General features: G+C 39.8%; 2 protein-coding genes across 2 annotated transcripts; both read right to left on the bottom strand.

Annotated features, from left to right (window-relative positions):
- Positions 1-16660: 16660 nt before the first annotated feature.
- LOC147456968 (uncharacterized) lies at positions 16661-17038 on the bottom strand. Its single transcript, XM_086513257.1, has one exon. It carries the CDS (start codon positions 17036-17038, stop codon positions 16661-16663), a length of 378 nt encoding a protein of 125 aa, XP_086369383.1.
- A 668-nt stretch (positions 17039-17706) lies between these two features.
- Positions 17707-18171, bottom strand: LOC147456967 (uncharacterized). The gene has a single exon (XM_086513256.1). The coding sequence runs from the start codon at positions 18169-18171 to the stop codon at positions 17707-17709; it is 465 nt and encodes a 154-aa protein (XP_086369382.1).
- Positions 18172-18706: the final 535 nt, after the last annotated feature.

The raw sequence follows: 18706 nt of genomic DNA, 5'->3' as shown, positions 1-18706 counted from the left end.
TATCTCTCTCCCTCTCCCTCTCTCTCTCTCTCTCCCTCTCTCGTGTTTTAGTGTGTGAGAGTGTTCCATTGGTGTTAGGGTTAGTGTAAATTCCTTGCTTGTTTGTGGGTTGCTCTAACGATTCTCCTCTTTTGCGTCCTAGTTCGCTCTTAAACTAGGTGGTGCCCCTTGTGTAGTTGGGATTTGGCTGTGGGTTTGTTGTTTTGGTTTGTGTTGTGTTGTGCCCCAGCCCCATTGAGCAGCACGGGAGCCTTGAAGGGTGTCTAGAGGTTGCTCTTCTTGTTGCCCGCCCCGGACCGCCTCAAATTGGTGCCCCCACTGAGGACGGCTTGTGTATTTTTGTGTAGAATCAACCTTTAGCATAGTCAAGTAGTTTGCATGAATCACGAAAATTTGTATGATCCCTTCATTCCCATTGCAAGGCAAAAGGTACACATAATTGTTAGTACTAAGTTGCAATTTCAACGTGTCATTCGTAGAATTTTAGGTCCTCTTAGGTTGGCCGAGATAAACGCTTCAGTAAATCCTTCTATTTTGCCTCTCATTAGGTACGACCTTAGTTTGGACGTCTATATTTTTGTTTTGTTTTAAGCATTAGGTCATGCATAGACCATGGATAATGGCCCAGGAATAGAGGTTTTCCCCTTCCATTTCACTCCACACATTAGAATAAACATTGCAATTAGTAGGAAAATCCATTTTCAACAACGTATGGTGTTCATGTTTGGTGCCCAAAGAGTAGGAGAAATTCTTGCATCACCAAACCCTGTCATTCTACCTCTCATCAACTACCACACTTCTTTTGATGTACATGTGTTCATTTTATTTTAAAATGAAGTGCAGCCTGGCAAAATAGTGTGTATGTTTGTTTTTCTTTGTCCAAGTTGTTACAAGAAACAAAAAAACAATCATTTGTTCTAACTGGGAATGTGTGTGCAGTGAAAGTTCAATCCTTAGAGATCTAGCTCTATTACCAATTGAGTTGCAGGAGCAAGTAGTAAGGCGTCTCCCTCATAACAAGAGGGTGGTGAAGTTAAGACGAAAGGTCCTACGCGTGGATTCCATTTTCCTCTTGTTGTTGGGCACTAAGGAAGACCGCGCATTCATCCAACTAGTGTGTGCCCTAAGATTGGTAAATAGAGTGAAATTTGGCGTTTGGCGAGTGCATTTCACCATTGAGGAAGACTCTTCAGGAAACTTGCGGCCAAAGTTCATGCTTCATAGACTCACATTTGGTGAATTTTTCCCTCATTTGCGTCTTATTAATAGTCTTCCTTTCGCTTTCAACAAAGGAGATAGGGAGCTATTCAGAGCTTGTCTTAATAAAGAGAGCATAGAGAAGATTGCAAATTTGTATAAATTCTCATCCTTCTCTACTTTCTATGACACTTTGTTCATAGAGACATTGTAAATCTCTTTATGCTTTTGAATGATTTAACCATAATCCTAAGGAGTTTTTGTCCAGAAATTTTGTAGCACAAGTGGAGTCTTTAAATCTTGCAAACTTGATTGGACTTGATGAGGATGTTCTTTATGAAATTGTGAGAAGGTTGCCTCACTCCGACTGTGTGGAACTCGAAGGAAAGGAGCTCCTAGTCAATTGCTACTTTCTCACGGCCTTCGGCGAGCATGAAGATCTAGTTATTATACAAACCGCGCTTGTGCGTTGGGAATTGTAGAGCAAGTGCAATTTATCACTTGGGACGTGGTTGCTCTTTTGGATCTAGAAAATGAAGTTCTAGAGATTTCTGTTTATCGCCTTAGCTTTGAAGAATTTCAACCCTTCTTAGAGCTCATCAATAGTCTACCTTTTGTTTTGATCAAACAAATCGAGACCTTATTGAAGCTTGGATAGCTGAAGAAGAAAACCTAGAGTGGTATTTTCTTACTTCTTTATTTGCAGGCGAGTGGTTCTAAATCTCTATTGTATCCCTTATCGTAACTCGTGTTGTAATCTTTCATAATAATGGAGAGCCAATGCCAAATGTCTGGATATCCTCTTTTCTTTGGAGAGCCTGGAGAGGATGCAGAATTATTTTTAGCAAATTTCAAGATGTCTTGCCGTATCAAGAGGATAGTAACCGATCAAGAACGTGTAGAAATATTTGAGGTGGTCCTTAGGAAAGATGCTAGTACTTGGTTTGACTCTTTGCTTGAGGAAGTTAAGGGGAATTACACAGAAGTTTTGAATCGTTTTAAGAGATAATTCTTTTATCCCCAAAACACTCAAAACTATGGCAAGACATTGTTTCTCATAAGCAAAAAGACTTAGATGACTACTACTTGTACAAGCAAGAGTTTCTACGTCTTTGGGCTCTATGGATACGAAATGTTGCTAACCCTGGTGATGGTGCAGAGTTTTTAAAGAAGGAGAGGTTCATAGCCGGACTCTTTCCTGACCTTAAGGTAAAAGTTGAGGCGGGTGCACCTACTACTTTTGATGCAGCGGAAACTAGGGCTGCTGAGAAGTATAGGAAACTCAAGTGCTTAAGGGGAGAGGTTCCAATAGAAGGTCTTAGACCCAAAGGTAAGTCACAAGCATCAACATCTAGGGAGCTCCCTGAGGTAACGGCTGAAGTGATTGAGAAGTTAAATGAATCTTTAAGCAGCCTGTCAATTCACCTTGCACAAGCTGTAGGTCCAAAGGGACAAGCAAAGAAGTCAGAAGAGAGAGAGCCATGAACTAGGAGAGTCTTGCAATGTTGGAATTGCGGAGAGTCTGGACATGGGATGTATAATTGTCCTTGGCCCCGTGGAGAGCCAGGGAGACCTAACTTGAATTACCCAGTGATGAATGCAGGAGAAGGAGCTGGTCAACAACCAAGGCTTCTACAAAGGCCAAATGGACCAAGACCACCTCCACAAGGGGTAGAAGGAGTTCCACCTTTGCCAGATCCAAATGTGCATGTGGTAGAGGTGACAAATTCAAATGAGGTTGACATGGAAGCCAATGGCATTAAGGGTGGCCGAGGGAAAGGTAAAGAGAAAGAAGGAGTCACATCACAGAGTGACCATGGACAAGGCAAAAAGGCAAAGGAGACCAAGGAAACCAAGAGGACTCGACGTCGTATCAACCTCCAAGACTTCCCTCTTGGACATGGTATGGCTCCGTACAACTTGTTGGAAGACATGAGAGGTAAGGGTCCTGATATTTCATGGCCTCAATTTCTTGCATTATGTCCACAAGTAAGGAGGGATTTAACAAGGGCAGTTAGCACTAGGAGAAAGGTAAAAGAGAGTGTGCCTGTTGTAAAAATTGCACAAGCTGAAATGAATGAGGACATTACACCGGTGCTAGACTGTTACATCAAAGGAAGATTGGTTAGGAAAGGTCTAGTGGATGGGGGTGCACAAATTTGCATCATGACAGAGGGACTCATGCAAAGACTAGGCATGCACATCCATGAGACACCTGAAATCAAAGTCAAGATGGCAAACAATAGCAAGGCTAGGTGTGTAGGCATTTGTAAAAATGTCTTTGTAGAGGCCTTTGGCATTAAGAAAGCGGTGGATTTTTATGTTATGTCGACCAAGGGAAGTGGTTATCCATTTATCCTAGGAAGACCATGGCTAATGAAAATGCGAGCTTTGCAAGATTGGGAGAGTGGGAAATTAATTTGCAGGAATGACAATCATAAGAAGGTTGTCTTTGACATGAAGGAGCAACGCCAAGAGGAGCTCCATGAAGAATCATCTCAAAGTGAGACGGAAGAAGGTTGGACCGATAGCACTTCAGAAGAAGAAAGTAGCGGCAGCATTATTGAAGAGGAGTCTTCCATCGAAGTCATGGGGGTAAGGTTTAAGCAAAGCAACCAAGAGACCTCTTGTCAAGGCTTGGAGGAGGTAGGTCCTCAAGAGAACGAAGGTGTTCAAGATGAAGGGATGCTGGAAGGTATTCTATCAACAACACTTACAAAGGATGAAAGAGAGGAGTTCAAATGTGTACTAAGGAAATTTCCTAGGATTTTTGCTAAAGACTACACCGATGTGCGTGGAGTAGATGCTGTTCAACACAAAATTGAGTTGAATCCAAAGGCCACACCTAAGGCTCAGAAGCTACGAAGGCTAGGAGTCATCAAGGAGCAGGCTTTACTCAAGGAGGTAAGAAAGCTTCTAGCAGCAGGTTTCATTTATCCAGTGGAGAATTCAGAGTGGGTCTCTCCTGTTGTTGTCACTCCTAAGAAAAATGGCAACTAGAGGGTGTGTGTGGATTACCGTCCCCTCAATGAGGCAACAAAAAGAGATCACTTTCCCCTCCCATTCCAGGATGAGATACTAAATGAGGTAGATGGTCATGAGAAGTACACTGTGTGCGATGGTTACTCAGGTTACTTTCAAATAGGGATTGCATTGGAGGATCAATTGAAAACAACCTTTATCACTCCTTGGGGTTGTTATGCTTTTAGAGTCATGCCATTTGGTCTGACAAATGCTCCTGCAACATTCCAACGTTTCATGAATATGGTGTTTCAAGCATTCTTTGGAAAGTCAATTAGGGTGTTCATTGATGATTTCTGTATTTATAGATCAAAATCATTGCATCTACAAAGGGTAGAAGAAGGTTTAAAGAAGCTCTACGACATGGGAGGTCAACTCAACCCCGATAAGTGCCATATAGGTGAGGATGAAGTAATCTTGCTTGGTCATAAAGTTTCTTATAAAGGCATTGAAGTGGATCCTTCAAAGGCAAAGGCTCTTATTGAGCTACCATCACCCAAGAGTCTTAAGGAGGTCATCTCATTCATTCAAAAGGTGAAGTATATGTCACGCTTCATTCACTTAGCCTCGGAGTTGCTTCATCCTTTGCAAAAGTTGACACAACAAGTAGAATTTGCATGGTCTAATGAGCTTGAAGAGTATTTTTGTAACATTAAAGTCATTTTGTCAGAGCTACCAACACTCATGCCTCCTTGTTGGGAGTACACATTCTTTGTTAGCTCTAGTGTTGGAAGGGAAACAATTGGTGTTGTGTTGCTACAACAAGATCCCCACAGTACAAGGATGCGACCCATCTACTTTGCTAGTAGGGTCATGAATGCTTTGGAGAGAGACTACACAGAAGCAGAACTCATGATGCTTTCTCTCATGTTTGCGGTGAGAAAGTTTAGATCCTACCTGCTACCAAAACCTTTTGTAATTCTCACTGCAGAAAATTTGTTCCCTTGGGTGTCATCTCAAATGAATCTTAGTACTAGGATCTCAAAGTGGATTATGGAGTTGCAAGAGTTCCAATACTCTTTCAAGGTAGAAGATAGTGTGCGTGCACAATTGGTAGGGATTCTCACTTATAGGGTACATGAGAAGGAAATTAAGGTGCCTCAAGTAAAGACCCTACCATTGCCACCACCAAAAAGTATTCCTAATGCTTTGACCTTGTTCTTTGATGGAGCTTTTCGTCGAGCCACAGGGAAAGCAGGGGGAGGGCTAGTGTTGCTCAACCCAAGTGGAGAGGTGGTCATGAAAGAGAAGTTCAATCTACCAAGTTCAGCTAGCAACAATGAAGCAGAATACGACACACTAATTCATGGTTTGAAGATGTGCATTGGCCAAGGGATAAAACGTCTCATGGTAAAGGGAGATGCACTTCTCATTGTTAAACAGATTTTAGGCATTTGGGCATGCAAGAATGAAAGCTTAAGGACAAAAGTTCATGCCATTCGTAAGATGTTTAATCAGTTTGAAGAAGTGCAACTATATCATATTCCGAGGAAACAAAATGAAAATGCCGATTTACTTGCACAACAAGCAGTTACATGTGTTGAGAGAGAAGTGCAGGTCATCATGGTGGCAGCAGCTGTCAAGCAACCGAGATACCAGGGATTGGAGTCATTGGCTCCCATTATTGGCTACATTTTGGAGGGTGAGTTTCCACAAGACTTCACGAAGGCTCAGAAGAGGAGACTCACGAAGAAGGCAAGCGCATATCTCTTCCTAGAAGGCTCCCTCTATCAAAGAGGGAGGGATCAAGTATGCAGAAGAGTACCAACTATTGAGGAAATTCCAGCCATTCTAAAAGGATTGCATGAAGAAGCATGTGGTGGTCATTTTGCCCAAGAATTAACTGTGAAGAAGATTTTGCTTGCGGGGTATGTTTGGCCAAGTCTGCATGTGGATGTCCAACATTGGTGTAAAAGTTGTCACAATTGTCAGGTAAATGAGAATAGAAGATTGGTTTATGGTCCAAGGCAAATCGTGCTTGCAAATGGACCGTTTGAAAAGTGGGGCATTGATGCTATGGGTCCTCTGCCTAGGACAAAAAATGGTAAACTCTACATTCTAGTGGCTGTAGACTATATGACTAGGTGGGTGGAAGCACAAAGTGTGGCAAAGGTAAATGAGAAGACAGTGAGCAAATTCGTCTACACTCACATTTGTTGTAGATTTGGCACACCTTTGGAGATTGTTTCTGATAATGGTCCAAGGTTTAGAAAGGGATTGCTCACAGAAGTCTGTGAAGAACTTCACATTCTACATCGTCACAGTACACCCTACTATCCCCAATCAAATGGTTTGGTAGAAAAGGCTAATGGTGTCATTGCAGGCATCATTAGAAAGATGGTGAAAAACAAGACAAAGTTGTGGGATGACTTCTTGGATGGTGCCTTGTGGGCGTATCGAACCACATATAGGGAAGCCACGGAGTTCACACCATTTCACTTGGTCTATGGTCAAGAGGCTTTACAGCCAATTGAGCTAAACATTCCAACAATGCGACTTCATGGCAAATCAGCACAAGATGATCAAGAAGCATGGATGGATCGACTTCTTACCTTAGCTGAGCTTGAGTGGAAAAGAGAAGCAGCATACGAGTGCTATAAGAGGAAAGCCACACAGACAAAGGACAAGCTTGACAAGAAACTGAAGGACAAAGGCATCAATGAAGGAGATCTTGTGCTAAGGTATGACAATCGACTCGATAATCGTTTTGATGCCAAATTTGAAACAAGATGGCAGGGGCCATACATAGTCAAGAAGGCTTTCAATTCAAGTTACTATCAACTTATGGACTTGAATGGGAAAGAGCACTCCAGGAAGGTAAACGGCTATCGCTTGAAGCCTTACTTGAGTCGCCTTCTACCAAAGGATCTACCAGAGAAAAAGGCAACTATCCCATGTAAGTATTGTTACATGAAGCATGAGTGTAACTCTAGCTAAAATTCTGAGGGGCCAAAAAATAAAAATCTCGTCAAGGACTCTGAAGCACTCTATTTGGAAAAGATGCTCTATGATGGTACATGAATATACCATCATCCAGGGGGAGGGCTAATGATAGCCGTTTTTCGGCTCTTTGTAATTGCCACAGTGAGTTATCTCACCCTACCAAAATCACCCAAACACTGTGGCTATCCCTACCATTTCACTGTACATAGGCGTGCGTGAGTCACGGGACTTTTCCCATATCTTCTTTAAAAAACCCTCAATTAGCTAGTCATTGGGCTAGTTGAGCGAAAAATAAATAAATAAATAAATAAAAATAAAAATTATAAGTATATTATGGCCCATGCGTATGTAAATATTGCTTTGTATATAGGGCCTAAATAAAAGATTTTTTCATAATTATTTTGGTATTTATTTAAATATTTCTACCTAGGTGTGTGTTATTTATGCTCTGTACATTGCCTCACCATTACCACAATTTTTCTTACCATTTTTCATACTCTTTATTCCATATAGAAATATTTTCATGTAAGCTTCTCTTATATTTGGTGTAACTCCACCCCAATCCAAAAAAACTAGTTTTATTTATGTGTATATTTTTTCACTATTGTGATTTTTCCCTTCCTACATCTACTTTGTTTTTTTTCTAAAAAATTAGAACACCAAGAATATTTATCTTTTTATGGTAGCCTCATAATGAGAGAGATTTCTTTTGACCCCTTTATATTTTTTCCACTTATATTATTTATATTTGACATGTACATATTTTTTAGACCCCTCAATATTTGATTTTCTTAGTTGTACTATTCACTTATATCATAATCTCAACAATATCTTCAATTATAGACCTACCAAATAAGGTCAAGGGTAGGTGGCATGCATACATGCGCTATGGAGGGCTCACTCTTGGAGGTATTCAAAAGAATCATCCAAAGAAGGACCCCACAAGGACCTTGTGCAGTGGAAAAAAACGGTCGGTTTTGCTGAATTTTTAAAGTTCACTTGCTCTCCGAATTTGAAAAGGTCATACAAACAAAAGTTGTAGCTCGTGGGCTGAACTTTTGCCTCAAATTTTTTCATATTGTTTTGAGCTACGAGCTGTGAGCTATGATTTTATTAGTGGACCCCAGTTTTCCCATGCTATGCGGCCACACTTTCTCTTTCACTTTATCATTTTCCTCTTTCACACACACTTCTCCACTCATCATCCCCACCTCTCTCACCACTCCTCTCTGCACCCTACTCACCTTCTCCTCAACCTTGAAGAATAAGAGAAACCATGGTGAACTCATACCTCCCACACACAATTTCATTCCAAAATTGACCACCTAGTCTCATTTTTCCTCCTCCAAATTACCCATATCTATCAAAAAAACCGCAAAATTCAGCCTCTTCTCTTAAAAGACAGCATCATGGTGGTTGATTACTCAGCTTCAATTACCTTGTCTCTCAAGGAAGGTCAAGAGTGGAGAAAAAATGTACCGTCAAAGCTAGTGGACCGTCAACAAGCGTCAAAATTGGCCCTACTCAAGACACTTGGAGCATCAACCTTGTAAGAAATCCACCTTTTCTTACCTCTTAAGAGTTTTTCTTCCTTATTTGTATCCTACATGGATACTCCCATTGTAAATATCCAATTCCATTTGTAAATTAATACTAACTATACTAACACTAACCCACTATGAAAAGTCCTATCACCTCCATTTCTCTCCTCTCTCTTTCCCCACCAACTTCTTGATAATTCCAAGCAAAAGAAATTAGATAAATTGCTGAAAATCTAACCCAACCATGGTTAGAGGAGTAACCCTAGCCTTCAAAATTGCTATAAAAGGAGGGTGTAGCTAGCACAAAAGGGGGGAGCCATAAGCAAGAGCACTATGCTATAGCTTGAGAAGCCAAGCTCAACCTCTCTAGAAGGAGCTCTTGAGTGGAAGCTCATTGTCTTATGCACGTGCATGTGTTGTAATAGGGGATGAGCAAGGGAACTCTATGCCATTGTAAGAGAGAGAGTGATCATTCAATTGAGAGTAGGAAATCTATCATTTCTCCTACTAGTGTAAGCCCAACATTTGCTGAATCAAGGAGGGTGGATTTGGACTAAGCTTGGATACTTTGTCTCCCTTCCAACGTGAAGTAATGGACAACAATGATGCGTAAGTGTCTTGGTGTTTTTTGTTAAGTTCTTGATAGCTTGTCTCTGGTGTTGTCATCAATCTAGCCATAAATCCCACATACTGTAAGAGGGCGACAGGGTGGAGAGGACTCCCCTGGCCTTAAGACAGTGATTGGGGTGGCTTTTCTTGTGATGTGTTGTGGTGAAATTTACGCAAGCTATGTTGAACAAATACTAATCTCACTTTGATTTGTCATAACAGATTTGTAAGAAGGTATTAATGCAACAAGCACCCCCTCCCCCTTTCTCTCTCTTTCTTAAATATATAGTTGTGTTTGCTTGATCATTGCCGATTCGTTTCAAAGCAACCCGAGCACTATCTCTCTCCCTCTCCCTCTCTCTCTCTCTCTCCCTCTCTCGTGTTTTAGTGTGTGAGAGTGTTCCATTGGTGTTAGGGTTAGTGTAAATTCCTTGCTTGTTTGTGGGTTGCTCTAACGATTCTCCTCTTTTGCGTCCTAGTTCGCTCTTAAACTAGGTGGTGCCCCTTGTGTAGTTGGGATTTGGCTGTGGGTTTGTTGTTTTGGTTTGTGTTGTGTTGTGCCCCAGCCCCATTGAGCAGCACGGGAGACTTGAAGGGTGTCTAGAGGTTGCTCTTCTTGTTGCCCGCCCCGGACCGCCTCACTAGTTATTCCAAACAGGTTAAAGAAGAGATTGACAAATTGCTGGTTTCATTTATCCTTTGGAGGAAGTTACTTGGTATCACCAATTGTTGTAGTTCCAAAGAAGAATGGAAAGATCAAGGTGTTTGTGGATTACAAGAAACTAAATGCTGCTACAGTAACTCATCCATTTCCCTTACCTTTTTGTGATACACTACTGGATGCAGTAGCTAGACATGAGATTTATAGTTTTTTGGATGGTTTTAGTGGTTACAACCAAATTTCAATGGCATTTGAAGACAGGGAAAAAATCGCTTTTGGGATTGAATGGGGGAGTTTATGATAGCAATGTGATGACATTTGGCTTGAAGATGCTCCACCAACATTTTAGAAAGCAATACATCATGTGTTTTTTGAATTCCTTACAACATTTATGAGGGTTTTCTTGGATGATTTTAGTGTTTTTGGAAAGAAGCAAGAGCATCTTGAACACTTGAGGTTGTGTTTTCATAAATGGAGGGAACTCAAATTGTCATTAAATCCATCCAAATGTGCTTTTGTAGTGAAAAGAGGAGTTCTTTTAGGGCTTGTGATTTCTGAAGAAGGGGTTTCTATTGATCCAAGAAAGGTGGAAGCTAAGAGAAAGGCACCAGAACCGCAAACAATTAAACAATTGAGCAGATTTTTGGGGCAAGTCAAGTGGCATAATAGATTCTTGAGGTACTTGGATCATGTGTGCACCCCATTAACAAAGCTTACAAAGAAGAATATTGTATTTGAATTGGGAGAAGAGCAGAGCAAGACATTCAAGATTTTGAAGAACATGTTGATTGTAGCACTAGTGTTGATTGTTCCTGATTGGAAGTTACCATTTCACATCTTTATGGATGCATCTCATGTAGCAGTGGGTGCAACATTAATGCAAGAAACCCGTAAAGGTTTGTTCAGACCTATTTACTATGCAAGCAGGGTATTTACACCTATAGAGAAGAATTACAGAGTTACAGAGAGGGAGTGCTTGGGAATGGTTTGTATACTGCAAAAGTTTAGACATTACCTATTGACAAATAGGGTAACTTTTCATGTGGATCACCAGGAATTGATCTACTTGGTGAATAAACCACACCTTTTAAGGAGGTTGGCAAGATGGATACTATTATTGCAGGAATTTAATTATGTAGTGATACATACTCCAGGCAGACTTCATGTATTAGCTAATTATTTGAGTAGATTGGAAACAAGAGAGGAAGATTCTGGAGGTGTATCTGATCAATTGCCTGATGCAGAGTTGTTTCTAGTTCAGGTGACTGGCCAGTCAGGGGACTCCTATGAAGGCATGCTTCAGATTTGACTGAAGGGGGGTTACCTGGAGCAATGACTAAAGATCAAAGAAAGAGATTAGCACTAAGAAGAAAGCCTTTTGCAGTTATTGCAGGGGTTCCATACAAAAGAACTGTTTGTTATGTCAAAGAGAGGGTAGACCATTGAATGTAGAGATGATGCCCTTGCAACTCATATTAACTTAGGAACCATTTCAAAGTGCGGATTAGATTTTTTTGGTCCTATCAATCCACTTGCAAGGTTTACACAGAGCGTGTACATCTTGGTTGCAACTAATTATTGCACAAAATGGGTAAAAATTGTGGCTTTGAGAGAGAACACAGCAAGGAGTGTGGCAAATGTTTTGTATAAAAATATTATGACTAGGTTTGGATGTCCTATTGGGTTGGTTTCTGATTAGGGATGACATTTTATTAACAAAGTGATCAGTAAACTGACTGAACTGCATATGATCTTGCATAAGAAATCAACGGTGTACTATCCTTAGGCAAATGGACAAGCAGAAAGTAACAATAAGATCTTGATCAAGATAATCAGGAAGTTGGTGATTTAGAACATGATAGATTGGGATGAGAAGTTGGATTCAGCACTTTGGGCTTTTAGAACTGCATTGAAGGTGACAGCAGGCATGACACCATTATAGTTGGTGTATGGATTTTAGTACCAATCCTCAGGGGTGCAGTTGAAGGGTCAATTAACTGCAGAGGAGAAGCATTGCTTAAACTTGAAGAGGATAGAATTTAGAGCATGTATATTGCAGAGGTTATTCAACAAAGAAGGCAAACTTGGATCAACAGGAACATAAAGTTCAAAATTTTCTCTACAGGAGATTGGGTGAAGGTTTACAATAGCAAGCTGGGACACAAACCTAGAAAATTGAAACTCGGGTTTGTAGGACCATTCCAAATAGTTAGGCTTGTGGGACCTAATACATTTATTTTGGCCGATGAGTCAAGACAGGTAACTGCTAAGCCAATAAATGGTTTTTGACTTAAACCATTTTTCGGAGAAATAAATGGTACTCAAGTTGAGCATCAAAGTAATAATGTTAGTGGGATAGAGATGTCTTATGCATGTGAGGCAGTGGACAAAGGCATCATTTCAAGGGATGCGGAAAATTCTACTTCATGGCTTTTTTCTTCCTTGCTGCACTTTCTTGCTTGTTTCAGTATGTCGAGTCTTCGCAACACACCTGTGGGGCTATGGGGTTTGACTCGAGGATAGAGGAAAAAGAGCCCTTTGTCACGTTGAGACCTCTACGCAAAACTCGTTACGAGAGGATGGTGGTGGATGACTCCAATGAGGAGGATGAGTCAGAGATGCTTACACCCATCAAGGCTTTACCACCTCCAAAAGAGGAAGTAGTCCCAGAGTACATTTTCTTGGACTTCATGTATGATTTAGTGGCAAATAGGGAAAATATTTTATGGTTGAAGAAGATAGGGTTACTAAATTTTGCAAGGTTACCCTGGATGAGTTGGAGGCAAAATAAAATGCCATTGGTATACTTAAAGCATATGCAGGAAAATGATGGACATATCTTTGCAGAAGATTATTTGATTGAAGAATTGATTGCACAGGTCTTTGATATAGCTACTACAGATGACAATGATGTCAACAAAGCAGCTGAAAAGGAAATGAAAAAGGCTTTTGGATAGTCTCAAGGTGGGAGGCAATACTATCAGCTATCAGGAATGAAGAACCTCTCCCTACTTGATTTGCTACAGAGCAACCCCCTCAAAGAAACTCCCTCTCTCTCTGTTGCTTCGACCTCTTGTAGAGAAGTGATGATGATAATGTTAAAAACAATCTTGATGGGAGTAACAGTGTCCCTTTTTCAAGGAAGAGACGACACACTTTAATCAATGGGACTCAAAAGCGAGAGTAGCATCAACTTCTACCTTTAATCTATCAACTGATTCAATTCAAAGGGTTTCATTCATTGATTGATGTGGACAAAAAATTTGTGAGTTTGCAGATTGTGATATGGTGACAGGGTTACGAAAATAATTTCGGGGATAGTCTCAAAAAGCACATACTAATTATGTTTATGATGTTCTTTCTATTTGCTTTCAGCACGATGAGAAGATTTGATACCAATTCAGGCTAAATGGTTGTATTGTTTATTGTAGAGCATGGTATGAGCTACATGGAATACCAAAGACATCATTTTACCACTACAAGGAAAATTTTGAAAATGGTGTGCACCAATATGTGCATAGGAACACATGTACATTGAGAGGAAGACTTAGACATACTAGTTTATCAAGAGCATTGCTAAATGAGTTTGTGTAGAACAACTTTGAGAAGATGCCACATAGAAGTAGAACGCTTCTAGATGGCTCAAGAGAGACTCAATTAGTAACTCCATCAACATACAAACAAGTAGATATTCTAAGCAAAATCAACACGACACTTGACCAAATGGGCTATGAGAAGAAGTTATCCCACTCTTCTTTTGGTAAAATTTAGAGCAAAGACTACCCACATGTCATTTTCACAAAGATGAGTGAGTTCTCTAAGTGTAATATTTGTAGTTCAATCAAACCAAGGTTAGAAGATAAACCTTCTCTTGAAGAGAGAGCTTCTCTCTAGAGAGAGAGAGAGAGAGAGAGAGAGAGAGAGAGAGAGAGAGAGAGAGAGAGAGAAATTCACATGCACAACAAAAGAGATGTAGGAGCTTATATTGTGCATGGCGCACATATTCATACTCATCCACAACAATATGTGTCATGATAAGATGGATCAAAAGAAGAGTGCCAATCCTCAATTACGTATTGTTCCTAAGGGTGTGGATTCAGGATACAATTTTTTGGTGGCATTGATAGGTATGATAACTCATGGATATGGAGAAGCTCATTGCGGATACTTTGCCTTGAATGGTTTGTGCGCATATCCAAATATTACAATTGAAGAAGGTTATTACAGACAAATTGTCTTGAATAGTTTGTGGGTACATCCAAATATTACAATTGGCTCCGTTATTAATTGTTTACATAACCTAGAGAGGATAGATACACATCCTCTTGGTGGTCTAGTAGCAAATGAACTTCCAAGGAGTAGTGTTTCACTACTACATGATTTGAACTCCAGGGATGCTTTGGACTACCACAACTTGTGTGATGGAACAGAGCCCATTGTGCAATGATCAAAAACTGCAAAAGAGGAATTAAGGTCAACATTTCAAAATTTATCGGAGGACTTGATACTACAGCTAGATAATTGTGCAATGGAAAACAAAAATCGATATCTATTTGCCTAATTGTCAGTGCTTGTTTCAAGAAGGGTTTCCAAAACCATCCATCTAGGATTTTTGATGGTTGTGCATACACATGAGAACATAGATGCCATGTTCGATAGGTTTCAAAGAAGTTTAGAGTAACCCAAACATATAATTTTCCGCATTTGATGGATACATTACAAAAAAAGCTCATCTTCATCTCCAGCTCCATTTTTGCTTACAAAGGTCCCTGATTTCAAGCAATATTGTGATGGATAAGACATACTTGTTGGCCATTACAAACCACTTCAATTTAGGTTTTTTATGCAAGATGAGACACCATTGATGCAATATAAATCACATGCAGTTGTGTCAAGTTGGAGTGGAAGTATTTGTCTTTGGAAAATAGAAACAGAAGGCAAACCAATGTTACCACATGGAGATCCACCTTTGGTACCAATGGTGGAGTATGGCAAGGCTCATGAAGAAGTGATTTCAGGATTGAATAATGATATAAGGTTCTAGAAAATTTAGGGAATGGTTCAAGTGTGCCACAATATTATAGACCTGTGATAGATTATTGGAGTAAGGTAATTGATGAGATTGAAAAAGCAATTATATCAGAGGGAGTCTTATATGGAATTTTTTGGCCAAAAACTCAAGAATCTTATCTCTTACAAAGCACTACAGCAAATTTACAATAGGAAGCAGAAATATTCCTTTTCCCTTGAATGATCATTGTTGTGGTTCTCAATGAGATAGACCAAGGGAAGATTTTGACACTATGACTGATGTTCATCAAGGTGACTTTGTTATGTTAGTTCCAAGTGACACAAAAATCTATCCTGTTTGGCTTGCAATGGCTTTATCGAACATTGATAATGATCCTACATCACCAAACTAAAGAAAAAATTTGATTCAATATTGGGTACCTTGCGCCAGAAGAGTGGGATGACAGATGCTCAAGCTTACACTAACTAATAGAAAGGTTTTTGGGTTGTCAACTATAAGGACCCACAAGTGTGGGAAACTGTAGGTGCAATTATTTGGTCCTAGAGACCCAGCAAAGAAGGACCATTTGTCCTCATTCTTGGCTAAGGAAGGCACCAAGTTCTCACCTTATCTCTCGCTTTGAAGGAGCTCTCAAAGGTAATTTTTGGAAGCTCAATCAGAGAAGTTTTAGAGAGTTGTGAAGGAATTTAAGGCGGTCAAAAGCAAATAGAGGAGGAAGTTTGAAGACTTCTTGATGAGAATTGAAACATGAATAATGACACAAAGACCAAGAATTAAGTTTGTAGAGTTCAAGGGAAATTGAAGCGATTAGAGCGACATGGACGAGATCTCGATCATCATCAGCTTAAACTTGATTAATCATCTTGATAAGTCTCGGAGCCGTTAACAACCCACTTAATCTTTGTAAAGGGAGCTTAAACTCCTAGTTATTAGTTATCCCAAGTGACAATGTCATTAACAACCCACCTTGGCTATTGATTAAGTTGTACTTAAAACTTTACTCAATTTATTGATGATTATGGTGATTGTCGGAGATGTTTATGTCTACTATTCTCTCTCACGCACACCTCTCGCAGCCAAAGACCTTGCACCTTCCCTGCTCACATTTCAAAAACATATCCTTCAACAATGGCACAACATCCACCCCTCTAAACTTTCACATTCTCTAGCATGTGCCAACATTTTGGTTATGTAGGTTTAATCTTCATCAATATCCACAGATATTTGGATGTCGTTTTCATATTTTGTAAAGTTTGGGCAATCATCCTCTGCTTTGTCATCCTCATCCATTGCACGGTCACTGGATTCTTCATCTTAATTTTGTTGTGAATCAAAAGGATCATCATCATGTCTCCTCTTGAACATATCAATTCTTTTTCTTGTTATAGGATCTTTTACCTTTGTTCCATCAAGCTCGCTCAAGGTATATGTAGCATTTCCATGCACATGTTTGACAACATATGGCCCAAATCACCTTGTTGCAAACATTCTTTGTGTGGTGTGCTGGTTGTCAAGGATATTATCATACATCAGGACCCAATCACCCCTTCAATAGGCTTTGGTTGAAGCCTATGTATTTTATCAAACCTATTTTTATTCTTTAATCTTGCATCCTTTAGTCGAGCTTTTGCAATCTCCATGTCTTATTTCCAATTTCTATATGTGCAATGCATGTAGATTTTCCCTTCCTATACCATCTTCCCAAGGTAACATGTTCCAAGTAGGAACGGCATCCTCAATTTGCATGAATAGCTTCTGACCATACATCAATGCAGCAGGCATGTAACCAGTTATTGAGCTCTGAGTTGTACGGTCAGCCCATAAAGCATATGGTAGCAATCTTGGGAATTCACGCATTTTACCTTTGCATGCCTTAGACAAAGCTTTGATAATAGGAGGATGTCCTCTTTCACTTTTTCCATTTCCCTCTAGATTATAAGCACTAGTTAAAGCTATCTTGATACCAATTCTTTTGAAGAATTCCCTTGTTTCATTTGCATCTAACTCACCTCTATCAGCAACTATCTTTCCCATATAGCCATAGCGGCAAATTAAATCTTCAAGAAAAAATTTATAAATAGCTTCTGTAGTTTTTGTCCTCAATGCACACCCTTCCACTTGATCTATCAAGTCTTCTCATGCAAGTTCCAAGTATCTCATTAGCCAAAGTCCTAAAGGCATTTTGATTAGATCAACAACCCATTTATAGTGCATGGATAATGGGTAGGTAAGATGCAATCCATCATGATGGTGTACATTAGAATACATTTGGCATGTGACACAAGACTCCACAAAATATGCTACATCCTTATACATGCTTTTCCACCAATATCTTTCTTTCGCTACGGCAAAATCAGCCCATATACCTTGATATTTGGTATATAGACTTTCATGATAATTTTGAGCTGAATAGGCTTACCACATACTACTCGTAATGGAGTATCATATCTTCTTTTAGGATGTTTCCATAAGTATCCATCCCTCAATAAGTATCCATAGGTTTTCTTTATGATCCTTTTGAATTTTGCTTCAGTCCAATCGGCCTTCTTTTGCAAAGTACTCCGGTAGCAACCTATGAGTAGCCATTCATCCTCGTAAAATTCCTTTGAGAAGGACTCAAGTGAAGATACAATGCATATATCATCACATTTCTCATGCGAAGTTGTGTAGAATTTTTGTGTACACATCTTCTCCTTCATCAATCATGTATCATCCTCATTTCCATACCTTGCCCTTGAAAGCATATCTTCCATTGGATTATCTTTTCTTGCAATGTGACTAAATTTTGGGTTCAAGGACTTTATATAAGCAATCCACCTAAGCATAGCAATTTCAAGAGTAGAATTACTTGTAATCATCCCTAGAAGTGGTAAGCAATCAATCTCTACAACTATAGATGTTGCAATCAAGTAGTGTTTCTCACACTTTAATGCTATAACCCCTCCCCATAACTCCCTTTTTACATGAAGATATGCTCTTTGGCAAGATCTCAAAACCTTGGCCCCAAACCTCACAACATACCTGTGTTCCTCTTCATTGTCTTGCCTTATTGCCCATCCTATCCCTGTTGGATTGGTGTCCATTGTCACAATCACTAGTCTTCCATACTCATAGTTGAACTTCCTCAAAGTTGGTGAAGACAATAGCAATTGCTTCAACTTTCTCATAGCTTTTACACGTACGACATTCCATTGAAACCTTTTGTTTTTCCTTAGCAATTGATAAAGAGGATCTATGACATGTGCATAATGTGGAATCCATATGAGATAGAAGACACATACATCTAAAAATATTCCCACCTCCATGATATTTATGCATTATTCTTTCATCCTTTGTATTGCATCCACTTTTAGTTGAACAAGGTTGGCAGCCAAGAGGACTACAAAGATGACCCACAATCAATGTTTCTTCAATATCAAACAATGACTTTTGCCCTAAAATAAGGTAAGGTTCACTTCTTTAAGCCTTGTTAAAATTCCATCACAATCATTGATGTGGTTTGCCACATATTTGCAGCACCCCCTCAAATCTATAGCCTCATCATTTTGGCAATGTCTCATCCTTTGATTGGCATGTTGCCCTTTGATCTGCTTTGCACACACATCTACCGCATCTCCACTCGCATGCATAAGGTCAAACTCCTCATACATTGAGTAGGACAAATCCGTTTCCCATCTCGTATCTCTATCCAGAGAGTTGTTA

Source organism: Adiantum capillus-veneris, chromosome 5, assembly GCF_014529385.1.
Source record: "Adiantum capillus-veneris isolate H3 chromosome 5, ASM1452938v2, whole genome shotgun sequence".
NCBI classification, from domain to species: Eukaryota; Viridiplantae; Streptophyta; class Polypodiopsida; order Polypodiales; family Pteridaceae; genus Adiantum; species Adiantum capillus-veneris.
This window is presented reverse-complemented; position numbering and strand designations above follow the sequence as displayed.

Excerpts from the sequence above, each read along its gene's own strand:
- LOC147456967 (XM_086513256.1), bottom strand. The coding sequence starts at position 18,171 with ATGAGAAAGTTGAAGCAATTGCTATTGTCTTCACCAACTTTGAGGAAG.
- LOC147456968 (XM_086513257.1), bottom strand. The coding sequence starts at position 17,038 with ATGGGAAAGATAGTTGCTGATAGAGGTGAGTTAGATGCAAATGAAACA.